This window comes from Mya arenaria, chromosome 17 (assembly GCF_026914265.1).
Source record: "Mya arenaria isolate MELC-2E11 chromosome 17, ASM2691426v1".
Classification (NCBI taxonomy): Eukaryota; Metazoa; Mollusca; class Bivalvia; order Myida; family Myidae; genus Mya; species Mya arenaria.
This window is the reverse complement of record NC_069138.1, coordinates 27,783,500-27,811,166: the sequence shown is the minus strand read 5'-3', so window position 1 is coordinate 27,811,166 and position 27,667 is coordinate 27,783,500. Positions and strand designations below refer to the sequence as shown.

Sequence of the window (27,667 nt, the reverse complement as noted above, 5' to 3'; positions counted from 1 at the left end):
TTTCATAAAGATTAGGTCAAAATTGTGACCTCTATTGTGTTCACAAGCAATTGTGAACGGACGGACGGACGGACGGACGGACGGACGGACGGACGGACGACGGACGAAGAGTGATCACAAAAGCTCACCTTGTCACTACGTGACAGGTGAGCTAAAAACGCTGACACCATAAAACCATACATTTACCCTAGCATATAAACAACACAACACAAACTAGGACTTGGGCTTGTTATTGGCACTGGTATCAAAATAATTAATATCCATAACTACGAGCAATATGACTGATAAGCAGTGGTTTAGCATTCGTCATCATTTTCAATCTCTATCAGTCCTTTCCTGTTTTAACGACTGCAAATTGTTCAACAAAAAATATTTTGTACAACTTCACAATATTCCCATGTTAAAACAGTTCAAATGTTCTATCCTGATTTCAGAATCATCTGTCTGAACTTTAGAACCCCTGTATCATATGTGTCACAACATGAGATTTGATTTGATTTTGATGAACATTTCTACCACCTCAGATAAGTAGATCCAAAAAAATAACCATGCTAGAAATTCTATCCCTGTTGAAGACTGTCGTATGTAGCATCATAGAAACCTTGTCTTGTGGCAATTTTTATAATGCTATTTAATTATTTTTCGCTTCAAATGTCACCATATTTTTCCACACACATTTCAAGAAATAATGCTTCACTCTCCTCAGAACTATTTAAAGACCGATTTGACTATTAACATAATCTGAATCACTGCGCGCATATCCATGACAACCACGAATTATCGCATATCCATACGCATTTATATTCTACGCACAAGAAGATTTCCAGCAAAAAGTACATTTTTACTTAATTTTGTTTAAATAAGGTGGAGAAAAAGCATCTACCACAGCCGCTCGTGTAAGATAGAGTTCATCCCGACCCTCGCGCAGGGTGTTTTGCGGAAACTCGGTAAACCTCTTACACTCTCGGCCATGGAAGATACTTATAATCTTACTTGATTTATTAAGAAGGTTGAATGGTTGCGAGCTTGTGTATAAAGTTCCAATGCAATACATTATGTATTCGCTGAGATATTGACTTAAAGGTGGTTGGTTACATGCAAAACCTTAACCAGAAAGAGTGTTGAAACATGTTGAAGTCATTATTTTTGGGATTATTTATTTATAAAAATAATATCCGAAGGCCCAACATTGCGCAAAGAAGCTCATTACTCATTAGGTATATGATTGTTTCAATAACAAAATCATGCATTTTTTTTGCTGAATTCTGCTTGGATTAAACCAACAATGTGACCAAACTTAATTTTTCAATAATAAGCATGCTTATGCAAATTACATGAACAAATATGCATACTTGATTTATATTATGAATCTAATATAACGTAACAAAAAATGTTTCCAAAAGAAAGAATTTTATACTTCAGTTAAAGACAATCATGGACCCCTCATGTCAGATTAAAATGTTGACAGAACAGAATCTTGTCTGTTACTAGAAAAGGATGATCTTTTGCCACTATTTAATTAAAACGGTGTTTTGTCACTATAAAGAAGCATGCGACTCCTGCAACTTTTTCACTAACATATGTTTTTCCTCATTCTCATTGTCCAATCCATTCACAGCGGCTAACATTCCATTTTCCAAATTCTTCACCAATTTCCTGTTATTTCCTGACAAAGTTTTCATAGCATCAGATTTGGAAACCATTGACTGCTTCATTCTATTTTTAGCACCACCATCCCCAGTTGCTTTGGTAACTTCCTTGAACTTGGTAACAATGTGCATGAGAAGTACCAGTGGTTGGGATTTGACCTCTGACATAAGGTTCAAGGTCACATGCATGACCTGGTGAAAAATCTCACAAAGGCAGAACAGCTCCTGGCTAGCACTGCCTTGCAGGCTGGTGCAGGAATGCTGAAATGGTTTGAACATGTTTAACACTAATATATTTGTGACAGAAGAACTTTATTATATGCACTTAAATGAAGAGCTGTTCAGTCTATTTCTCGGGTAGAATACAGTGCTAGTGTTCCTTTTGAGGGGCAAAAAGAATGTGAATCTGGTTGAGCTTGAACCCTCACCTATCAGATGAAAAAAACATCGCAGCAACATGTATACCATTAGACAAAACTCATATAAATATCTTTAACACTTCATCTTAGTTATATTCAAAATATTTTAATTCTGACAGTGTCAAAGGCCATGACAACAACAACAACAACAACAACAAGGCTAATGACTGAACTTCAACTTTAAAACAAACAAAATAGACAAGGAAATAAATCAAATTGATATCAAAATCCAAATTAAATCACAATCTTTCAATACCTTGATATAGGAGACATAGGCCTGTGTGACATGTTGTATTATGGTGGTCGTCAAGGTGTCTGGGGTCAAGGTCAATGCCATGGTAACCAATGTATCACTTAGCAACTGGCTGGTGTACAGTACACTCTGTAAGGCTGAAACAAATTATAATAAATGCATTTCAACAGGCTTGGACTAATTCTAAATTCTAAGGGTTATGGACCTTGCTTTACATGTGTGTATTCTTTCAGGCAACATGTGGGCCAAGTTTCAATTCAATATCTTGATTTGTGGTTATGGTTAAAGTTTTTGCACTCTGAGGGCTATCACACTACGTTAACTTTTTTTCTTTCAAAAGCAAACAAGTTCAAATCTTATATAATGGTCTAGTCTGCCTATGGTCATTTGGTCTTTACTTTGAGATATTTCATGTGAAACTTAGTCTAAATATATTAGCACCTTGTGAATCTGAAAAAAAATAACTGTAATTCTGTATGAATTGTGAAAGTAGCAGAAACTATGGGCTGCGACAGTAGCTGGAACACTGTAAGGGCCTCTGCACTCAACAGGAAAATGATATAATATATACCAGTAAAACCTTGCAAATCATTTCCCGGCAATGTTAATTTTGTAGTACCCGGTTCTTTTTAGCCCCTTGGACCTCTTTTGATTTGAACTGTTAAGGTAATTGGAATACTAAGTGGACCTTTATACTCAACAGGAAAATCTTGTTGAATCTATAATACCTGTCAAATCAAGTCCCGGCAGTGTTAATGTTGAAGACACCCTATATGTCCATTCTAGCCCCTCGGACCTTTGTATGAACTGTGACAGTAGCTGGAATACTGAATGGGCCTCTGTACTCGACAAATTGGGCAGAATCTGAAAATGAAATGGATTCCAATCCGGGGATGATCTCTCGAACAATCTTAACCTTGTTATGGCAGTTAATCTAATCGATATTAAGCTAATCCCTCTTCTTTATGTTTGACATTGAATGTGAAGTGAAGATATTTTTAAGAGAAATGCCCGAATAGATAATCAAACCTAAATTGTGTAACATTGCCAAACCTGTTGATGTTAAAGATGCACTCTTACTCCCAAATAAGATGTACCACAATTTATACAATTGTTTTAATCAACCGAAAAGGATGAATAAATATCAAAACAATGGTTATTATGAAGGATACTGCGTTTGATTTGAAAGAAAGGTGCAGCAAACACTGTAGTTCTACCTTATTAGATGATAGTTGATCACTGTAAATCTTTTAGGACCCACCAGTCATTTAATATTTGTGTGTTTTCAGCTATTAATTACATGGTTACAATCTTGTTATCAGTATTAATATTTTCCATAAATGCATTATTTAGTGAGCATTAAAGATTTTATCACTCAAAATTTATGTTTGTTATACATGTGTATCTATTGATTTTAAATTCCAGTGTCACTTTAATAATTTGGAGAAATTAGCCCTTGATTTATTTAATCTAATGTTCATGTTTTAAAGGGGAAGATTTAACAAATTAGAGCTCTACTTAAAAATGTGACAGAAAAAGCTCTATTTTAGTTGGTAAAGCTATCTAAATTTGAACTATTTAAGGCTTGGATTTACAATGTTCTGTTCAAACGATTTTTTACTAGTTGCTCTTTGGTGTTTGTTCATAAAAAAGAGTTAAACAACTCTTGCCAATATTGTTGCATACATTAAATCTGTCTGGGGTCCCTTCAAATGAGTTGTAAATTTGTGTGAATTTTTTAAATACCTCTTACAAATAAGTTAATCTGTCATAAAAATTAAACAAAATTGACACAAAATGTACTTTAATATTGAACAAAAAAGCAAATCCAACAAAATATTCATGCAAGACATGTACCAGTAGTTCTTATTAGCAAATGAATATAAATTGCAGTCAAAAGGGCAGTTATAATGCTAAGAGAGTTTAGGACGAACAAGACACACATTAGCCCAACCATTTTAACAAGGCACCACAAACAGGTGCTAATGCCCCTCTGTGTTTTTTTCAAACAACAAAGGAACATAACTCAACTATTATCAAAATCAGAGATAGCTTTCTTCCACTGATAACTAGCAACAGATGAACAAAGCTTTTTGTAAATATCTTGAAAGGCTTTTCCATGACAACCTATGTTTTTGCATGCCAATGCTGACAACGAGGGTACTAAAATACAAGTATCAGTTCACCTCATTAAGACTCATAGTCAAGGTCTTACAAAACTCTAATAAGTAATAACACCAGGTTGTCTGGTTAGCGTAGTGGTTAAATAAAGCAGGGTTCTATTTCCGGCTTGGATGCATGTGTGTTTGGTTGGTGGTCACCAGGCCCAACAAGTGTGTTCCCTCCGGGTACTCCAGTTTACCCCACAACACAAGACCACACTTTCACGAGAAGGATTTAGTAGAAGTTAATATAACTTTCGTCACAATCATTGTAAAGATTAGACTAATCCCACCTGAATTAATGCTCCAATCCAGTCCTCATAACCAGATGGCGTATGAATATCCAGAAGGGTTTCCAATGTTCGAGTGTGGAGGGAAGCGTCCACGCTGACCAGGGCACAGGCAGTCAGTAGGTCCAGTGGTTCACTGGACAGCTCAAATGACTGGTCAACCATTGACACATAGTGCTAAAATATGTGTTGGTTTTGTTATGGTTTAGTTTAAACTTATTTATTCTCGCTGTATTATGGTGACAACTAAAAGCTTACCAAGTTTACCATATATATATATATAACAGACTTTTATTCCCCAGATTTAAATACAAAAATTGACTGCATCCAATCTTAGGCTTTTGGCATTTTTTTTGCGAATTCCATTTCAGGCTTTATTTGGCTCTGCAAACAGCAGAGACTAAGTTCACTAGTAACTTAGTTAGTACAATGTCCACCGAGGAAAAATGACTGATGTAATTAAATTCATGTAAGTATTAAAACACATATGACTGAATTGTAAATAAATTGAAAAATGATTACCGGTTCTTCAAAATGATTTGGATTGGTAAATGAATTATTCTAAAGTATGTTTCCTGGGTATAAACCAATACTGGTGGCCATTTTGAGATTCAATGGCAATGTGCTCAATGTGGGACTGAAGGGTAAGAAAAAGTTTGAATTAAAATTTACACATTTACACATTAATTAATTACTATTACAGTACTTGTTTAATATGCAAAGAGCTAGCAGCTATACCTGGCCGTGTCCGGCATTTGACAACATCTCAGCCACTCGTAACTTGACTGTCCAGTGGGTATCAGTCAGTGTAGTCATCAACCAGTCTGCTTCTAAAATGGACAACCATTTATAGGGAACTTGCACTTACAGGAAGAAACAGTGATGATTTTTATGAAATATATATGTGGTTTATCTCATGTACAATAAATGGGTAAATGCATTTAAGTTGTTTTCTTTTACAATTTCAAAATGAAATACGTTTGGCTTTCAGGAAATAATGATAGCAGATGTCACATTCTATTTTCCAGGTAAGTTAATAAAGGTTCAATATTCTATGGTCTTTGCATATGCTCAATTTTTTTTTTACCTGAAAACAATTCTGATATCCATGAAACAAAATTTTGAGTTCAACTTACCATTTTCACTGATAGTGCATTTTCCCTGTGACAAGTTCTTGCCAAGTAATGGAAAGATACTGATTACTTTCTCTTTCACAGCCAGTTTTCGCCTTCCAGTTTCTACGACAACTGTATCAAGTTCAAGGTCACCTCCAGCTTCAAAATCATTGTCCCAAATAAAAGTACATTCCTGGAGCAGCGCAGCAAAAATACACACAACAGCAACCACTTCCACATAATCCTCATTCACTTCCTTTCCTTGATTAATTTGTGCACCAAGATGATCAAGAGGTCTAAAAATAGCACTTCTAGATTGCATGACCTCCATTAAGAGGGTCAAGGCAAATTCTGTTGCTATGGTTACAGATGCCAATGGAGACAGTAAGTTTTCAATGCTAATGTGAGGTAAAACTACACTGTCACAGAATTCTGCTGCTCTGAGTGGACTTTTGCCCTTCAACTGAATAAATACAAGAAGAAGACTTTCGGCCATCTTATCAACAAGGGTACAACAAAATATAGGACGAAGAATTTCCCTCAAAAACTGAGTAAAAGTCACAAATTTACTTCTTAAATGAAACAAACTTTTTCTAAACTAACAAATAAAGACATGATCTTGCAAAAGTATATTATAAATACTTAAACCAGGCCTTGACTGATTGAGAAGCCCTGGTGTGCACTACTTTTTGTGAGCTACAAGATCCAAGTATGTGCACATTGTACAAGTCTTAAATGACATACTTAAAACATGACAAACATTGTTTATGGGGTTATCGCTAAGCGTACAAATGCACTTGGTGTTTTGCAACTTTTCTATGGACTTCTTATCAAGTATATTTACCTTCATGAGCTCTCTGACAAAGACAACGAAGCATTTCTGTTGTTTGTCTGTCAGTGTGTCCTGTAGCAGAAATTCTTGTATGGCTCCAGTCAGGAGGGATATGTCAGGGAAAACCAAGTATGAGGCTCGACAGGTCTGTGGAAAGTAGCCAAGCACCTGGGGATAGGAAACAGTTATTTGCTATGTAAATTGTGTGTCGTGCAACATAGTCAGCACCCTAGGTACACATTGAAATAACACTACACAAGCACATAGGACAAAGATTTGTTTTAATACTTTTTGTACATATATTGAAATGACAAAAGTTTATAGTTTTTGAGAGATTTGAACCTTCGACACAATTTTCTTTGCACTACAAGTCAGAAGCTATATTGACTAATGCTCTCCATGATTTCATTAGATGATAATGTACAGTTTGCTTTGTATCCTAAGCTAAATCTCTGAAATTGTTTGCTGACATTGTAAACAAATTTTGCCAGTTAATTTTCCCACAGAACATTGCAAAGGACAGAGCTTAGTCGAGTATTGCATTATCTGACGACAGTCTTGGACCAGTCATGTCTTACTCCTTTTCTTGTTTCTGTAATTTGGTTGGTGGTGGTCACCATGATGCACTATTATTTTGTGCCCTGAGGTACTCCCCCTCCCCCCCTCTAACACTAATTCTGGCATGACATCATGTCATTGAACTAGTCTGATTAAAATACCAAAGTTGTTATATAATAACTTGTTTCAAAATAATTGTAAAATAAGACATCCCCTAAAAAATTGTGCACAGTTGTTTGCACTTGATAAAAATTCGCACAAAATTATGCTTTGTGCATCTGGTGGGGATTGAACCAAAACCTTTTGCTATGCATAACAGCATTCCTGCATTTCGCTAGCTAAAAAGCAAGAGAGAATGAGTCGTATCATACATAATACCTGGTTAAACATTTTCTACTCTTCACGAAATACTGACCTGTGCACAATGGATTGCCTGCTGTTCATTAGCCACACAACTGGACACAACAAAGCGGATGATACGGATTGGGTCTTGAAGGCATAATCCCATCACATCCTGCATTGCCTGAATACAAAATATGGAAGATACAGGGATATGGAGACCATTGCTACACAATTGAAAACAACAAGCAAGACAACAGAGGCTGGTTCTACAAGGCATAATCAATCACATCCTGCATTGCCTGAATACAAAATATGGAAGATACAGGGATATGGAGACCATTGCTACACAATTGAAAACAACAAGCAAGACAACAGAGGCTGGTTCTACAAGGCATAATCCCATCACATCCTGCATTGCCTGAATACAAAATATGGAATATACAGGGATATGGAGACCATTGCTACACAACTGGAAACAAAAAAAAAACTACAACAGAGGCTGGGTCTTGAAGGCATAATCAATCACATCCTGCATTGCCTGAATACAAAATATGGAAGATACAGGGATATGGAGACCATTGCTACACAACTGGAAACAAAAAAAAACTACAACAGAGGCTGGGTCTTGAAGGCATATTCTCATCACATCCTGCATTGCCTGAATATGAAATACCGAAGATACAGGGGTATCGACACCATTGTTACACAACTGGTCATAACAAAACAAATCACAGAAGTTTGGTCTTCAAGACACAATCCCATCCCATCCTTCATTTCCTGGTATATGATACAGAGGGTACAGTAAACCTTGTATCCGTTACATATTCTGCACCGTCTTTGGTTGGGCTACATGATGCATCTCCCACTCCGCCTCATGTAAGATACTTATACTCAACATATAATATAAAATATTATCTTGACCAAATAACATACAAATGCATTTACCCTGGCAGTGTACTACATGTATGTTCTTTATAAATCATATTTCAATTAAGCAGGTCACAACCGATGTACCGTAAACAAACATCTTAGTCATGTTAATTTCTATATTAACTTTTTTGACAGAAAAGATATGAAAATATTTCTTAGCCTATAGAAGATATATAATATTTTCTGCTTCAACATGTGTAAACTTATTTAGATTTGCTTGTATTTTAGTGATGCAATCCTTGGCCAAAATTTCAACTCTAGGAATTTAGTAGACATCACATATAATATTGATTGTTTACATCGGTTGAAACCCAAGTGACCAATGTGAGAAGCCCTTTAAATCACATGATTTCTCACCCAGTTATATAATATACTTACTGTTTCATCTATATCAGCTGTAATTTTGTTGAAAACCTGAGTCAGCTTGTTTTTGTTCACTGCTTGGAATATCTGTTTTGCTTCATATGGCCTGGCACTATGTATTTCCGCAACAAATTCATCCTGATCATGAGAAGATAATCCATGGAAAGCAAGAAAGAGAAGTTTTTTCAGATGACCAGTTACTTCCCTTTGGTTGACATCCACCATTTGTAAATAATAAAGACAAATGTCAACAAACTTCATCAGGTTTCCCATTTTGTTGAGTAGATGAACTTTGTTCTGTAAAACTTCATACAATCTGAAATATGATTTTAATTTGGGTTTGAATACGTTGGTTTATTTTGTTATAAATTTGTTAATTGAAAAAAAAGGTCAAGGAAATTTATCAAATCTCGTTGATGCCACGAGTGACATGTTTACAGATTTAAGATTATTTTAAGTTATGACTAAGTTTCTGTAGCATTTCTTGCACATGACACACTATCGTAGTGAAAATACATTTCATATATAAATTATTTCAAAAAACAAATGCATGGCCAAGTTACCAAGACCAAAGGTCGAACATACACTTGTGCAATATACACTCACCTCCATTATCACAACTACATTGACCTTGATGAAAATGAAACATTCACCTTACCTTTCTGATAGCCAAAACTGCAAGCACGAAGGCTGCAGAAGAGTCTGGATGCATGCTTCCGCTGTAATAGACAAAATAGGGGACACTAATTTAAGAGAGAAGTTAGCAACAGGGTCTGAATGTATGCCGCAACTTTAAAAAGCAAATTACAAAACTAATATGAATGCTTAGGGCACATTTCATCAATAATTTTAGTAGCAATTTCTTCACAACTGTAGGTGCTATTTTTAACATGAGGAATGTACTGTTGAAAATATCCCCTAGGAACAAAATCAAACTTAGGCTTTGGAAAAAATGGCGCTCAGACCTATGGAAAAGTATACATATGTTCTACAGATGTATATTTATTATGTTCATATCAATATTATAAGGAGCTATCACACATTAACTACACATAGCTTGAAGTTGAATAACAAAATAAAATAAGATTATTAGGACTGCGCTTTGATCAGGGAGGTTGTATTTGACTCAAGTGGAATTTTGCAGGTTCAGATTTCATGTGGCGCTAGCCAAGTAAATTTAAATTCTGCAAAAATTTATGAGAGTTGAATAGGACATTATGGATAGAAACCCATTTCTATTAACCCTTTTAGTATATCCATAAGGTTAAAATACTTAAAAAACACATGTTTTCATAATAAATGTCCAAAGACATGCTTTTTTGTTTTATGAAGTCAATTTAACATTGTGCAATACTAGTAATACGTTTATGATGTGATGTGAGCACAGAGGAAGATGGCAGTATTGCACTGGTGTGGAATACAGACTAGTATTTTGTGATATGTATTGCATGTGTATTTATGATGAGTATTACTCATTTCATTTCTATGCCTACCATGTAACTGGGACATTGACATCTGTATCCTCCATAGAAGGGCTTCCAGTGTGACATCCTCACTCCATGATTCTCCATACACCACTGATGCGTCACTAATTTCATGAAAATCAGCTCCAAACTGTGTCAGATTGTGAAATACACCTCCTTCATCTTCAAAAATCTTTCTTTTCAATACATCATTCCGTACGACAACTGTATCTGTCAGATGTTCATAATCTACCTTTGATGTCAGAAGACTACAGCTTCCATTTGATGTAATATTTTTGCCATCCTCTTTTAATGATAAATTTCCAGGACCTTCTGATGTCAGATTTTTACATTCAATATTTGCTCGCGTCATGTCATTTACTGTACAATTTTCAAAATCTTTTCTTGATGTACTAAGCCACTCGCCAAGTCTTTTCTTGAATTCTTTCATTTTGTCTAATGTAACAATTTTACCAATGCATTTTGCTATTCGAGGATTCACAGCTATGCTGTTATGCACTTCATGTGGTAAATATGTAGCAGTACCAAACAAATTATGGGCCATCCAATTTTCAATTTCTTTTTGATTAGATTCAAATGCAAGTAACATACATAAAATCCCTACTCTTCCAACAGTTATTGAGCAACCATTTTCTCTCTTTAATTTCAATGTCTCATTTAAGTCACCTTCCATATGCTGCATCACTGATTCTATTAACTCAGGGTGCTGTTCAATATAATCATCAAAGAATGAAGTTCCACCTCTCCAAAAATGATCATTTAAATTTTTGTTCTGACCTTGACCTTTCTCATGAGTATCAGGGCTTTCAGGATATATTGTGCAGATGTATTTTCTTTGTGTTGACAGTGGAAGAAGAAATTCTTCTAAGCCCGAGTTTTTCTCTTCAGGAACAAGCAAGCACCTTGCAAAAAAACTCTCTGTTACCATGGTAATAGTTTCTGTATCTAGTTCAGAGACAGGCGGGTCCTGACAATGTGTCAACAAGTCGGTGAAAATCATGGAAGCTGTTTGCTGGGGCAAGTATTTCAGACTCTGAAATAAAAATAAACAGATCATATTATCAGTAAAATTGACTACTATGCTTAATGAGTTATGAATTTACATGCCCATTTAACATTTTAGGATAATAATGTTTTATATTAATAACAGCGCAACAGAGCAACGACCACAGCTTGTCTGTTGTTGTTGTTTTCAATGGAACAAGGTGCTTAACAATACAAATATTTAAGGCATTGAAGTTTGAACTTGCCATACATGTACAATTGCATATGTTTGTAAAACGTTTGTTACATTTGAAGTCTTAATACATTCAAGTAACAGCTTATGGGCCTTTAAGTTTTGCATGATGACAAGTTGACAACGCTTTCAACACCTAGGCTAGATGACAACACTGACGATGATACCAAGGCTTCATCAATCCCGTGACTACTTTCCTAAAAAAAAAGACAAGCTAAAAACTGAGTAATGAAGTTTCAGAGGAGCAAATATTTCTCATTATACAGCTTACCTGAAGAAACAGTGGTACCATATTACACCTTTGGATGACATGGAAATACAGGTGGCAGCTGAATGTCGGCAGGCCGGCAGAGAGTAAGTCCTGACTGGTGTACGTGGGAATCTGGTGGACAACTGGCTTTGGCTGGGAACAACAAACACACATTAGAAACAATAATTTCTTTGACCATCCTAAAACACAAGTGCAGCACAAGGAATCATATTTTTCTAGTAAACGATTTATATGGCTAATGTTTAATGTTGGCTATAAATGTTAATAAAATAACAGTGTTTTCTTTCACTTAAAAAGGAATGGTGGCGGGACCCTTTGATATGGGAAAATTCTTTCGTTTTGCCCAAAGTTTGAAAGGGATGAGAAATACAAACATGATTCATAACACGTCTAGTTTATTTTCATACCTTTGATTATCATTCAACAAACCGACAAATTTATGGATATGTTAAGAGGTCAATACTCCTCAAATTTACAAAAAAAGAAATAGAAATTAAAGGGTATTTTTCAGAAGGGGAATGGGCTGAAAAAACAAACTGAATGAGGTTTTATTCTTTTTTTCACAGTTTTAATACCTCTGCCTCTTGGTACTTTTTCTTCACCAGAGAATAGAGAAGCAAGGAATGCAGTTTCTGTTTCCATGACAATGACTCCTCATCATCAAGGTCATTCTGCAGACCGCAACAGATCTCACTGACAGCTAGGCTCACAATTGTTGTGTATTCCTCACAGGCATTCTTTGGCAAGTCAGGGAGACGTTGACCTGCCTATAAGCACCATTTGTAAGCAAATTATTTGACGTATGATTTTAGATCTGTCACATAAAAACCTATTTTAATAATTTTGATGAACAAATTTGATAAATGCAGAGCTTTAGATTAGTTGTGCAAATTCGTCAATATGCATTTAAAACAACAAAAAACACAATGAATTTTGAACATTTGCATATCAAAATGCATTGCATTCAGTCCAAATGTCCTACCAATTTTTAGCAGAGGTCATTGCTTAGCATATTTTCATTTGTTTTGCAATCAATTTAGCTCTCTCCTTATTTATAAGGGATAACAAAAAAAATACTTCATTTCTTTTGGTAACTCGCTGGTGAACAGTTTTACTTGTGTAATAATCTTTGCATTTAAATAAATACTCTCTGATAAAAACATTGGCTTAACACACTTTCTTGCTAAAATATTTGGGTGTACCTTTAACATAAAACCTTATCTGGAGCTTCGATATACGTTAGGACTTAAAATACAATACCACAAAACTACCATTGAAATAAGCAAATATATCAATAAGACAACAGGTTTTATTTAAAAGCAAAATTAGCTAAATATTAGTAAATAATTTACTGGATTCTATAGATTTTTATAGAGTGAAATAGACAAATAACCTTTGAAATAATTATCATATCAAAGGATTCTGCAATGCTGCTTTGAATGTTCATATCTTAGAACAAACCAGACAAACCTTTTCATGTGCCAGTTGAAAAGCAGATTGAAGAACAACATACTCAGGGCATACTTCCATTTTCTTGCTGTTTTATGATTGCTTCCTGGTTGCACCCTAAGATTGAAAACAATTTTAGTAGTAAGTAAGATGCATAATACATGTTTACCATAACATTAATATAGTGTACCATATTAGAATTCTGGTCTTTTTTACTGCCAACTTCATAACAAAAATTAACATCAAAGCACATGTAACGTTATCTGGAGCCACAATAATGAACATTTCTGCCAAGTTGTCAATAGTTTTACGGGTTCTACTTTCATTACCATAATTGGTATTTTTATTATCAAGCTGTTCTAGACTGAACAAACAAAATGCCACTTTGTATATGAAATTCCAGAAATATGTATTTGTGTTTAAAAATTGAGTCAAAGAATTCCTCTGTCCACAGAAAACCAAGAATGGTCGGATTTATATTTTATTAAAAACTTAAATCATTTTATGTTCTGTATCTGTGATAATTATTTTTTCTTAAATGTTTTTATTTCTTTATATATTTTAAGGATCCATAGATATTACTATGTTAAACTTCCTTGGCTATCCTGATAAATATATATGTATTAATCGTAAATGTGTGGTTCCATTTTAATTGTAATTTACTATCATACATGTATCATAATATATGCTTTTGCGAATGTTCAGTTTTAAAAGAAAAGTCATTAATGTTTCATATGAATAAAACAAATAAGTCTGAATTTTAATTTTAATGTTTGTACTCATAAGGGTGTATGTCTGTTTTGTATTCATCTTAGCATATATAAAATGCTTATTGCCGGAGTTCTTTCAAATATTATTTATGTGTTACATAATATTACATATATATTTTAAATATGTGCTATGTCTGTTATCATGTAATATAAGTACAAGTCAGCTTTAAAAGCTCTTCAGAGCTTGTGTTCTGTATGTTGTAAACCCGACTTTATAAATAAATATTACTTGACAGGACTTGATGGGTGAAGTATTGCATTGAAACGGTGATAATTACTAGTTATTATCACCTTTCATGCATTGAGCTTTAACACAATAGCCACTACTATAATGTATGTGTGGTTCACTTGGTCCTCAAATGGTACACTTGGGAAGTGTTTCACTTAGAACCTGGTTCACTTAGTCGGGAGCAAGACAAATCGGCCCCTAACCAAATCGGCCTACTACCAAATCGTCCCCTAAGACGTTTCGGCCCTGCCATTTCGTCCCCTTAATTAAAATGACTCGAGACATTTCGGCACCTTAGTGATTTTCAATAGAGACATTTCGGCCCCTTAATTTCATTTTATTTTTTATCTTGAGTATAAAGAAAAACATTGTAGGTCGTCTTATAAATGTCAATGAGATCTGTAAATAAGTTGTAAATAAAATCTTTAAATTTAAAAATAGACAGATATGCATGAAAAACATTGATATGACTGATATAAAAATATGATTAAAATCTAAATAACTATTAACCCTGATTTTTAATATAAAATGTTAGAAAATCTAAGAAATTTTATTTGTTATAACTGTTAATTATTAATTGATCATTAAAGACTTCAAAGAAAATTTGTCTTTGAACCATGCGTTCTTTTTTGCAAGGCAAACTGTTAGTGTTGTGGGTGTGAAAAAGACATTCAAAGACGTGTGAATGAATAATTGTCTAATTTGTTAATGTTATTTAGAGTTGATTGAAGAAGATTTGAGTAATATAAACAACGTAAGTATATATATTAAATCGTTTCTAAAAGTGGGTACCATTTGTTTTAAACGTGTTGCGTTTTTTAAAAATGCCTTTACATTTCAACCATTAATTTGTTATTTATGTGGTATTGCTCCAGAATAATTATTAATTATTATTTTTGACAATTAGTGTTTTATCTAAACATAATTAGGAAATAATGTTTGTTTTATAGATATGAATTGCAAACAAGATACAACTTGATAGTTCAAATGCATTTTAACAAGAGTAAAACAATATATACGTAATAAAAAAGTGAAATAATATTCTGTTTGAGGTGCGAAGAGATAATTGATATTAATCTTTAAGTGTGAGAATTAGCGGTTGGGAAAGTCGGAACAAACCTTGTAGACGTATTTATAAGCTTGTAAACACAAAGTGTCACAATTTCAACGCCTGATACCTCTGTGGAATGTGACAATTCGCCATAAGACCGTCTGTCTAAAATCACCGTTTAAGCCAGTATGGTTTTGCATACGTATTCAATATAAGATTAATAATAGTTTTTTTTCATCCTTATATATACCTGATTTGAATATAAATAACTGAATTTCATAAAATTTATAACTTATATCGAGAGCGTTACAGGGACATCAACGCCAGAATCATGGATGAGTGGGACTCATACGATTCGCATAAGGTCACCTGCGAGGAGTTCCTGAAAAATGTTGGTGCCATCTACGGCGGGCGATAGGTGTTTGGTCAAGACTGATGTTAGACAATGGACATGTCATTATACATATTATTAGCAACATAGTTATGTATAATATTTAAAGATTTTTTAAAAAAAAAATGAAGTTTAAACATTTCTTCTTCAACTCTATTTCGTCTTATAAAAATATCTCGTGAATAAATCTTTACATGTTTTCAAGTGTACAGATATTTTCTTTAAATCTATTTATATCTATATCTTTGTATGCATGTATATAGCTTTGTCTCTTAAAATAAAAATACATGTTTTTTACTTATATTTAGAAATAAAATAAAAACATGTTTTCAAGTGTACAGATATTTTCTTTAAATCTATTTTTATCTATATCTTTGTATGCATGTATATAGCTTTGTCTCTTAAAATAAAAATACATGTTTTTTACTTATATTTAGAAATAAAATAAAAACATGTTTTCAAGTGTACAGATATTTTCTTTAAATCTATTTTTATCTATACCTTTGTATGCATGTATATAGCTTTGTCTATTAAAAAAAATAAAATGAAATTACATGTTTTTTACTTAAACAATGTATTTAGATATAAAAAATAAAATAAAAATAAGGGCCGAAACGTCTCGGTAATCAGGGGCCGAAACGTCTACCGGATGGGGACGATTTGGTAAGGGGCCGAAAAGGTAACCGTTTGAGCTAGGGGCCGATTTGGTAAGGGGCCGATTTGTCTGGTAGCCACTTAGTCCTGCACCCGTTTCATATATTATGTATGAATATGTCTTAAATGTAATAAATATTTATTTTATATAACACATCAATATAACACGAACAAAAATCGACAAACTTAACATTTAACATGTCATAATTCATAACCAGCAATAATTCATAACCAGCATGTCTCATGCCTTTCCGAAAAATACTGTCCGAATTCTACCACTTCATATTGTTTACAACTTTTGTTAATTCAAAAAATGTGTAAACTATGACAGTATATAATTATGAAAAAATATACCTTAATTATTTAGAAAATGAGGGTTCTTTATCTATTAAAGCTTACGTATATCAAATATCATAAAATTGTATTTTCGTTGGACATCGTCTCACATTGAAGTAGCAGACAACATTTCTTGAGTATTCTTAAAACGATTGACTGCTCCTCTTCGGTACGTGTTTTGAATTTTTCTAGTTTTCATTTCGTAAAAATAAATATTTAACGCTTTAATTCGATACATTAGTTATAACAAGACTTTTTCTACAAAGAACAATTTGACAACAATCTTTTTTTCTAGTAGCTTTTAAAGTCATTTACAAGTATTACAAAGTAAAAAGATGAAATATTCGGACACATTTCGGATATTAAAAAAACATGGACCTAGGTTATAACTTGTATTATTTTGAAACTTGTGTGTCTTATGTTACATTTTCATTGAACTTGCAACTAAAAAAAACTGGGATGTCATTTGTGGCAATGGAACATAGAGGTGCATCGAAAAACGGGATTGTAACTCGCCGATTCGATACAGAAACCCCAAATTTCAATTCGACTTGCATATATATTAAACTTGCAGTGGTGGTGTTAGTAGTTTATACTCTGTGTCCCGGCGCGAGCACATCTAAGTGTCCCACACAGTTCAACCACCGCACACTGATCCTGGGCACACTATCAGGCGGTTAACTCCAGTCAAATGCAGTCCAGTTTTTAAATTCAGTCACCATGGTCTTTAGACTTTACAAAAGTAACATACAGTACACTCAATGAGTTAGACCCTTTTTCTGTTTCCTTCCACGGATTTTAGCTATGGCGGCCACACAATGAATTTATCCTCAGAGTTCGAATTTAAGGCCCTCAGAGGTTGATCAGTTGATCGAATAATTACAAACGCAGAGTTCCTTGGAGGGGTAAACTCCGCAAAATCTGCGGACACTTGTTAAGAATCTACGCTTAAGTTATTTTTTTATTTAAAACTTTCAAACGATTATGACAGCTCCAGTAAATTGCTATTATAAGGGCTAGGATACTAATTACAGTATCCATTTTCTGAAAAGCAGGTCAAACACTAGTCCAAATAATTGTACGTTGACGGATTTTTTTAGATTTTTGATATGGCAAATCCTTCACGTACAAATTGTTTAGTATCAAAAGTGGGTAGTTGTTCCGATCAGGATTCCGGGTTAAAGCATATAGCGTCTATAAAATATCATAAAAACAAGAAATATTACCAGATAATGTTATTTTATATTAGTTCCGTACACAAAAAAATAAATATCCAACTTATAATTATGAGTTTGACGGCTTTTCTTCATTTCATTCTGTCAAAACATAACGATATATACATGACGGGCACCTGCAAGGCTTCAGGGCACAGTTTTAAATCGCTCGGAACATTTCGGCCATGGCCGAGTTGCTACGATTGTGTGACGAGGTCTATCTCAAAGCTTTGTCGGAGGAGGCCGAGTTATTACGATTGTATCGAGTTGTTCCCCTTCGCATAATTGTTTTCTGTGTCAGTCAACTTTCGTTTTATTGGAAAGGTAAACAACTTGTTTTAATGCATTAAATGCTTGTTTAGTGCAAAATAACATTTCATTTACATGGATAAATATGAATATAACTCTTTATGATCAATTTCAACCATAAAATACTTCATTTAAAACAATATCAATATTTTTAAAATATTTTTTGCACATTCCCGTTTAGACGTCTATTATTTTAGACTAGCGGTTAACCAGTAGTAGGTGCCTTCACCTCTGCAAGGAACTGACAACTTCTGTACATGCAGGGGGCAGTGGTACAGTGCAAATGGTCATAGAAAGGATTTCATAACCAATCACAACAGAAGTGACCTTGTTCGTCCGGGAATCGAACCTGGGTTGTCCAATTCACAGTCCAACGCTCTACCGATTTAGCTAAAAAAATACCAAAAATCAGTAGCACAGTGGATACAACACTGGACTGCAACTTTGGCGACACCGGTTCGAACCAGGTCTCCAACTCAATTTTTTTTTTTACGTTTTTTTTTTACAATTATGATATCAAAAAGTTAAACATTTTAATATGAAATAATTGTCCTGAGATTCATTACAGAATTTTTTTTGGTGCCAATCTGGTGTACAGTCCCTTTAAATAGCAGCAATAAGTAAAGCATAAACATGTTTGATATCGGAAGTTTCACAGTGATGAGATTGGCGCACACAAGATCAAGGTCTGTACCTCAAAGGTCAAGGTCATGCTTAGAGGTCAAAGGTTGAAATATGTCTGTGCCAAAGGCTCTTTTGATGGGCTAGTCTTTAAAAAAGTGGAACTCAATTACTATTTTTATGAAATTGTGGCATGTCTTTAATTTGTTGGCTTTTATTTTCAGGAGTTGAGTACAGCCTGAGTCATGTGTGATGTTGTGGAATTGCTGTCGAAAGAGGATGAAGAAATAAATCCAATTGCAAAGGTTAGTTTTGTTCTGTGTGCTTTATGTAATCATGATGATGGGTTAAATAAATGTCATATAAATAATCTGGGATGGTTTGTGGTAATACATGTATGTAAGTGAATAGTACATTATGAAAATATCATTTTTCCCTAGCGGCTAAAACACGGTATTTGTCCACCTAAGTGTCTCACCAAGGTGGAAAAATGAACTTCCATGCAGGGCCATGAAATTTTGTCCATTTTTAGTTTTAAGTTTCAGTCATTGGAAATGATATTTGTTTTCCTACAGTCGCTTTTATAAATTTATTTTTTTGGCGACTTTTACATACAGGTCAGTGTAAGGTTACAGACACTACAACAGGCATATAACAACAAAGATTTTAATGGAAACAAGTCTGTATTATTCAGGTTAACACGGAAAACTAACAATTAGAATGTTAACAAACAAATGCATAAAATCTCTGCTTGAGATAAGCATAAAAAAAAACATATTTCATCCCAGTTGCGATGAACTCTAAAAATTGACAAAAATGATCACACAACTTTAACTGTAACTTTTAAAGTTTGTAGAACCAAGTGCCCCAAGCACATTGTTTTTCTAAAATAAACACTTTTCCTATCAAGTATAGTCAGTTTCTGCTGTTTATATCAATAGAACATATTTTTTGTATGAGATAGAAATAGACTGCACTACGGTTACGGACTCTACACTTTGTAAGAACCAACACATGCTCAACGTTTTCTATTTGAAATACACATGTTTGTGTATTTTCAACAGATTAACTTTAACTTTGCTGAGTTCCTGTGTATTGAATTTAAAATGACCTCTTTCATTGACAAGTTCAGGAGCTTCTAGCTTTGAAATGATATGTTCTGTTGGCTCCTGAGAAACGTCTGACTTCTCAGGCCACACATATGCGTTTCCAGCTTTCTTCATATATTTAAGCCCATATTCTGTTTCAGATTTACTTGTAATTTCAGCAACGTAAACACTTATGGGTCCTTTTCTCGGTTTGAGCCCAACGGTAACAAAATCACCAGGTTGAAAGGCTGTATCTTGTTGGGATGTTGTTGCTGCTGTCTCTTCTATTTTTGTCCTCTTGGCTTTTGGTTGCTTGGTCTCCGATTTTCTTTTCAAAGTTATTTGTTTCTGTCCTTTTGTTTGTTCTTTGCAAGTTGCTTTAGGCTGCTCCTTGTTAGATGGTTGTTTCTTCTTTACATTTAGTTTTTCTTGGACTTAACTAATAACATCAAGGTTTCTTTTCTCCCACTTATTAACTATGTCTACATTCTCACATTTTGATGTTACACCATTCACACAAGCATCACAGTAACAACTAAGTTTCCTTGAGCTCAGCTCATAGTCTTTACCAACAGACTTAACAGAGTGCAGCTTCCGTGTTCCAGTTAATGTTTGTACATTTGTTTCTGGTCGGTTTCTATTCACATTTTCAACAAATACAAATTCTCTTCTCGACAGAGTGCTTTTTACAGTGTCCACTACTTCCATATTCAGAGTTTCTTGACAAAATTGGTAAACGTCTTCAGCATTACCAAGAACTTTCCTGTTACTTATTACAGCACGATAACAAGCATTCTTTACAGTTGCACCCAACCCATCACAGACATTCTTTCCATGAGACGTTTCAAAGTAGTTTCGAGTCATTTTGGGCTGCTTTCTGAGACTGATATCAGCAAACGCCTTTTTCCCCTTGTACTGGGCTGCACAACCATCAGTCCACTCGTGGAGTTCACCAATCTTCACCCCTCTGCTTTCTAGTGATTTAATGGCTTGATTCTCGAAGACAATTGCTAAATCCGCATCATGTTTGGTTTCTTCACTTATTCCAATGATGGCATGTTTTACTGTAACATCTTTGTCATCAAGACTTTCTTTATAGTAGCACATCATTGGATGTACAGTTACCTGGTTTCTATCAAAGAACCCTGACTGCACTTCACTTTGGAAGACACATGCATAGTTCTCACTGAAATCCATTACCATGGCTACAGATCCCTTTGTTAATTTCTCTACACATACACCCATTTGTTTCTGTTGCCAGGATGCTCTAAATGCATGCTCTGGGTACACCATCATGTCTTTCTCTAAAGCTGTCAAAAACACTTTGAAATCAGCTTCTTTGGGCACACAAGAAACGCAGCGCTTTACTTTGTCATATTTCTTTATTTCAATGCTTTCCCATTGATACCATGACACCATCCCATCTCTGTTCTTTTCTTCCATAGTCGCCAAATACTTTTGAAGGCCTTGTACTCCACATTTTTCACAATTTCTTGACACACATTTTAAAGATGGCTCTTGTTCATAGCTGCAGAATGTTGCATCACTCAGACTCTTCTTATCAATCTTAATGTCTTCTGTCATGTCAGTCTCTTTTACAACTCGTTTCAATGTTGTAAGTGCTTCTACTTTCAGGGCTACATTACAACAAGTCTGGCACAGGCATGACCGTCTGCTTGTCTCGGACACTTTCTTTACATTAACTGGTTTTAGTTTGCTGAATGATGTAAGTCCTATTTTATGATTGGGGTTTCTTGTTTTGTATAACTTGTGTGCTTCTTCTAGTGTCATTGTCATCACATGTTTCTGTAGTGTTTCTTTCATACCAGTCTGAGTTTTGATTCTAACAACATCACGTTTGGATGGCACCTCTCTGCTAATTTCAGCACTCAGGTAGAACTCTTTCACTAATTGTTTCACATGATCACTTATCACATCACATCTTGTTTTTCTCTGTTTCTTTTTCCACCATTCATTTCTCATCTTCCTTGTCTTGTAAGACACATTGAAATATTTACTAACTGTGATCTTTTTGTATTTCCTTAGTACTGATTCACGTATTACATCATATGCATGTTTCTTTTCTCTGTCTTTTCGAACACCAATGTTTACTTCGGAAATACTTTCTTTCAAGGAATTCACTATAGCATCTGCTACTTCAAGTTTCTTCTTACAAGCTGGTGTCATTGTTACTCCTTGGTCAGAAAGTACTTTGGATGTTGAAGGTGACTCAATAAGCTTCTTTAAAATGGCTGCTTTCTTCTTTGGTGTCCTAGGCAGAATGGCTTTCACCATTTGCGCTCGTCTGTATATTGTTGCACGGGATAAGTTACTTTTGTTCTGTCTGCTTTCTCCATGACTGTCATTTTCATCAACTGTGTTAACAATTGGAATTGTAGGAGACTTAAGTTTAATTCGCATTCTCCAGGCTTGTGTTCGCTTCACAGCTTTTTTCTTTTTTTCTTCCAGAGCCGGTTTCTTACTCTTTTTAACACCAGGATCTTCAGAAGAACATGTTGTTTTCATCTTTTTTCTCTGTCTGTATCTTTTCATTTCTTCAGCTTTTTTCTTTCTTAAGGAGGCTTTTAATTCAGGATCTGAATTGGCCATGAGTTTCACTTTCATTCGAGCTTCCTTCTTTCTTTCTGTGTCTTTCTTTTTGATTTCAGAATATTTTGTGGAGTTTTCTGTTTTCTGACGCATTCTCCATGCCTTGACTTTCAGCCTGTTTTTCTCCTTTTGCTTCTTTTCTATGTCTTCATTCTTTTCAGCATTCATTTTAACAATTTTTTCAAGTTTCTGGGATCGCAGTGATGATTTTCAGCTCTCTTCTGTAAAAAGACATTCTGAATATTAATTAACCTTAAACGGTTGGGTTCAATGTATACCTTAGAATATTAATATATATGGTATATAAATCTTCATAGAAAGACAGGTTTTGTGAAAAGAAAAACCTCAAAAGGTATAAATGTTCCTATATGGTTCAATTGTATTGTTTCTGTTCATAAAAATGTTTTTGAACATACTTACAGTAGACTTAGAAACAAGTGGCCGTATTTTGTAGAGTCTGTAACCTGAGGACAAGTACAAATCAAATATTACTTAAGCTTCAATTCTGTACATTTAACAAGTATCCACTGTGTCTGTGATCTGTATATATTATTATAACACTGATTGTATTCATTGGCATACACGCCAATCTTTATGTAAAAATATTTCATCTCGGCTCCGTAATAGGCTACACAAAATGAAATTGTGTGTCATACTGTCATAGGATTTCCATTAAACAACCTGTTAAGACCATTTTAGTTTGTTATATGTTGGGCATGGCAATTTCAACAAATAAGCATCACAACATGTGCATTTCATGTGGACAATTGCATTAATTCAGGGCATCATGTACAGACATATGGTTTTGGTTACGGACCCTACGTAACATAGCATGGAATGTTTAGATAAGGATAATACATACCTAGAGCATCACTGGAACCAACACCTTTAGTGTTTTCCATTTGAAAGGACTTCTTCCTGGAATCTGACCGACTATTACCCAAAATAAGCCATTTTCTTAGCTGATTCCATCATTACAGCTGGACTGTTGTATTTCTTAGAAAGGCGGTTGTTTTGGATGATGCAATAATTCATCACAAATATTGTTGCATCAGCCGTTTTATTGGTATTTTCCAATAGTTAAAAGATGATGCAATATTGCACAATAAAAAAATTGCTTTTACCATGAAAAAATATAAGGAAATATGCTATTGAAAACAATGGAAATTTCAAATCAAAATTTGAAGGCAGATTTTGTAGTGTCCGTTACATTAAATATGTAAAAAAATGCAACTTAAAATCAAAATATTCCAAAAATATTTCAGCCATTAAATATACTCATACAGAGGTTTTTATTTGTGGAATGCCACATTTCTGTCATTAATACATATGTAGATACAAACCCATGGTTACGGACTCTACAGATTTTTTAACCCTGAAAATCTTACAGGTGAACCTCCTTCTTTTTAAGAATGTGAATCATGAATGCCCAAAGCAACAAAAAATTGGAAGTTTGATTAATAATCAGTCTTACAAAACAGTTATCACTTGTAAATGGGTGAATTTTCAATGTTTTTCATGCATATAACAAGGGATACTTATTGTGATTTTGAAAAATTGGCAAAAGCACCACTTTATGTTAATAAGTCATATTTTCTGTAATAATTTGTCTATTTTCTTGATTTACCCACCAAAATTTAGCACTTGAAATTTTCTATAAGCTGAGGTAATGCATTTTTTCCAAATCATCATGCAAAATAGATATATAACAGTTTGAATATATAAAAAAATCAAATGAGACAGCATAACGCTTGAAAATGGCCATTTTTGGGATATGTTTTTTGCTGTTACTCGAATACAAATTGATATTTTCACTTGAAATTTGGAGGCCAGCAGGAGTGGACTAGGTTACATGCTTTGGCTGCAAAGAATTAAGTTTGAAATCACACACTTTCCTTCAATCTATGTATAACAACCAAAAAATATAAAATGGACAAATACCGTGTTTTAGCCGTAGCTGCATTGGGTGAAAATGACACAATTTTACAAAATCTGCAGTGTTGACCATTGCTTAAAATTAAAGGAAGCTAATGTATAATTATGTATCTTATGTATCTGCATTGCACTTGCAGGTTTTTAAAATTTCTCATAACGAAAATAAAAAGTTTTTTATATACTAAAGCAAAAACTGATTTTCCAGCTACTACCGGTAAAATAAGAACTATCCTAGTACTTTTTCAGCTTCCTCTAGATGCGCCACCTATTATACCACGTCTTGAAGATGAATTGGAGAGGTTTCTTACTGACCCTGAGTCTATTCCCATACATGATATTGATAGGGCTCAGAGGTAAGTGTTTGCCATCCCTTGTCTAAATATTCCAACCAAACATCTTTATTTGAATTAGAAATAAATGTACAATAAAATTGATTTAAAAGATAATGTTAAATATAAAGTTCTTCCCTGCCAGCCCCCTTTTTAATTTGCCTGTTTTTGCAGTGTAAAAACCTCTAACTTTGTAAAACCATTCAAAATATTGAAATGAACTTGGTACACATGTTGCAAGAAACAATACACACATAAGCATAACTCTGGCTTCAATAACTGTAGAGTTATGCTGCTTGTTCAACTGAAAAAAAGGTCAGCATTGGCAAGGATGAGAATGAACAAAATAATTTTAAGCAAAGTTTAATTAAGAATAATTTGGTCTAGTAATGTCTGTGTCTGCCTCTAACCCAGTCGATGCTAAGTCCAAGCCCAACCATTGGTACATGGCCTCTAACAATTGAACCTAGATTTGGTCTACTCAGGAATCTGACTTAAGCATAATTGTGTAAATGGGATGAAATTAAATGTACAGTGTATATACAGATATATCATCTTTGCTTCATCAAGAATAGTAATACATGTGTCTGCCTGTCGGCCAAGAAGTTGTTGGTTCGATTCCTACCAGGGTTACCTTGTGGCCTCTTAAAATTGTCACCGTCCTTGTTCCTTCCCAGGAAAGACTCAAGCTTGATTCTATGAGCTGTCAGCTTTCTTTACAATCTATCTTAATGAAATTAGTTTGCTCAGCTAAGCTACCGATGGCTCATATTCAGTTTCTGCCATAAAACTGATAAACGGAACTTATGTTGACTGGAATCTGTGCAATGATAATAATTGATACTTTCAGGTTTACCCCACGAGTTGCTGAGCCTCTGAATTTACTGCATGTTGACCTATGTCCTGTGCAGTCCACAATTCAGGTGGAACGTAACCCCACCACTGGTCAGCTTGTAGGATATAGGGAGGTACACTGATAAATATTGTTTTCTTCCACTTCCAAGAAACATCAGGTGTAAGAAAGTTAACTATTTGAGACAAACTTTAAATTGAAAACAGTTATTTAGAAATTAAATCTTTGTTGTCTATATTAAGGGGTAGCATAACCCTTCTATACTCTTCCTATTGTTGTTTCTTGGTCTTAATCTTATTTCCCTCTAGTGTCTGTCATTATTGATCAGTTATAAGATCAAAAAATATATATCAGTTATAGCATGGTTCAGCCTTTTGAACACTGCCCTAAATGTCAATTACTCATTAAACAATACACTGGAAACTGGGCATTCTTCTTTGACACTGAGGCATTTAACAGGGGCTGAATACAATGTAGCTTAGGTTTAACAAGCCAAACATTCCTTAAACCAGGCCTTTCAGTCGAAAAATGATATAAAGACAGAGAATTGCAGAATATTGCAAATATTTCCATGTTGCGGAAAAGCCTTTTACATTCTGGCAACGGAGCCTGATAGCCTGACCCAAGCCTCATCCATTTATTTACATACATTGTTTCTCTATATTACCTACACTTTATATTCAAGGCATACATATCAGACACTGGACAAACAGCCCGGAACTCCCTGTCACTGAAAAGGGCACCGGACCCAGACTCTGACAGTGTGAGGGGAAACACTCTCAACTTCCCTTTCTGGCCTGGTAAGTGCCTGTTCATACTCAGTGTATTACAAGCCATAGCTTGAAAAAAGGCATCTTAACTGAAGCTCGATGTGCTTAGGGGCATTGACAGTAAGGCTTGTATCATTTACCAATTGGGAGTTGTTAATCAAGCAATTAGTAGATAAGAAATAGGATAATATTTTGTTAATAAGTAACAATTCTTTTTTCATTATCCAATGTATTAAGTGGGATACCTCGACCAAATGATCACTACAAGTTGCTATACTCTCTTTGTCTAAGGTCAATTGCTTCAATGAACTGGTATTTTAACAAGTTGTTTGTACTCTTTTTTAAGGTGGCCAGGATGAACCAGTGTTGGAAGATTTGCTAAAAGCTACAGCAAGTGATAACATTGACTTTGAACATGGTAAGGCCACAATGTGCTTCAAACATGAGTTTGCATTTTTAAAGGGTCACCCCTCTCATTTAAGGGCCAATCCACAAGACTTTTTAGACACCTGATGAACTCCTTTACTCCCGACTCCTATCCTTTATGCTGGTAACCTGTTAATCATTAACTCGCTTGATGGTCAGCAACTGGCCATATCAGAACAAACCCTTAGTGGGGCTTAATTGACCGCCTGCTCTGTAGGTGGACTTCCTAACCACTAGGCCCGGAGGCAGTTTATGTGTAGCTTAAATACTAGTGTAAAAATCTAGAATGGTAAAAAATTAAATATAATCTTAGTAAATGTACTATGTTTTACTGGAATGTCAGTAGCAGCTGTAGGAATTGGTAGTAGATCGACTCTGATAAAATGTTTTCTTTTCTCATATACCAACATATATTAAAGAATATTTGCTTGTTCATTTTAAAAGTTTGATTGTTGAAGAGAGAAAATGAAATTTTGCTATTGTTTTTAAGATCTGTTGACTGTTGCCCCTGGCTTAGAAGAAGGGATGACTTTCCATGACCCAATTGTGAAAAAAGAGGCCAGTCAATCAGAAGAGAGCTCTTCTAAGGTCATGACCCTTGCTGACATCATGACCTTGAATGATGACATTGGTGACCTTGACTTAGAAGGAGATGATGAAGAGGAGAAAAATGAAGCGGAGGTTAGTCAAGTGAAAGCTATGTTTTTAAAATTCTTATCTAGCTTTT

General features: G+C 34.6%; 2 protein-coding genes across 5 annotated transcripts in view; one reads left to right on the top strand and one right to left on the bottom strand.

Annotated features, from left to right (window-relative positions):
• Positions 1–305: 305 nt before the first annotated feature.
• LOC128223658 (uncharacterized) lies at positions 306–16,913 on the bottom strand. 2 transcript variants are annotated; one of them, XM_052932933.1, is made up of 15 exons: positions 16,849–16,913; positions 13,376–13,471; positions 12,481–12,672; positions 11,906–12,037; positions 10,407–11,430; positions 9,572–9,632; positions 8,929–9,229; positions 7,694–7,801; positions 6,733–6,888; positions 5,910–6,351; positions 5,512–5,603; positions 4,777–4,950; positions 3,050–3,185; positions 2,325–2,458; positions 306–1,910 (listed from the first exon to the last, which is right to left on the bottom strand). In XM_052932933.1, exons 2-15 carry the CDS (start codon positions 13,433–13,435, stop codon positions 1,539–1,541), a joined length of 3,384 nt encoding a protein of 1,127 aa, XP_052788893.1. In that variant the 5' UTR covers positions 13,436–13,471; positions 16,849–16,913; the 3' UTR covers positions 306–1,538. The 2 variants fall into 2 exon arrangements, with proteins under 2 accessions (XP_052788893.1, XP_052788892.1); XM_052932932.1 differs by having other exon boundaries at positions 307–1,910; positions 16,804–16,906.
• A 5-nt stretch (positions 16,914–16,918) lies between these two features.
• Positions 16,919–27,667, top strand: part of LOC128223657 (SKI2 subunit of superkiller complex protein-like) — a 28,103-nt gene continuing 17,354 nt past the window's right edge. For 2 of the 3 annotated variants that reach the window (XR_008259318.1, XM_052932929.1), the window contains exons 1-7: positions 17,148–17,167; positions 19,154–19,234; positions 24,809–24,915; positions 25,742–25,859; positions 26,430–26,544; positions 26,861–26,932; positions 27,431–27,621. Coding sequence is in view for 2 of the 3 variants with exons in the window: in XM_052932929.1 (XP_052788889.1) it covers positions 19,175–19,234; positions 24,809–24,915; positions 25,742–25,859; positions 26,430–26,544; positions 26,861–26,932; positions 27,431–27,621 (663 nt within the window). In the remaining variant the exon portion in view is untranslated. Of the gene's footprint in view, positions 16,955–17,147; positions 17,168–19,153; positions 19,235–24,808; positions 24,916–25,741; positions 25,860–26,429; positions 26,545–26,860; positions 26,933–27,430; positions 27,622–27,667 lie in introns of those variants that run through there. The other variant, XM_052932930.1, reaches the window with a different exon arrangement.

Bases quoted from the DNA above. Each gene is read 5' to 3' on its own strand.
- LOC128223658 (XM_052932933.1), bottom strand. From the start codon at position 13,435: ATGGAAGTATGCCCTGAGTATGTTGTTCTTCAATCTGCTTTTCAACTG. The intron at 12,038-12,480 runs GTATTAAAACTG...TGTTGTTCCCAG, and splicing joins AAAAGTACCAAGAGGCAGAG to CCAAAGCCAGTTGTCCACCA. The intron at 11,431-11,905 runs GTAAGCTGTATA...TTTTTATTTCAG, and splicing joins TGGTACCACTGTTTCTTCAG to AGTCTGAAATACTTGCCCCA.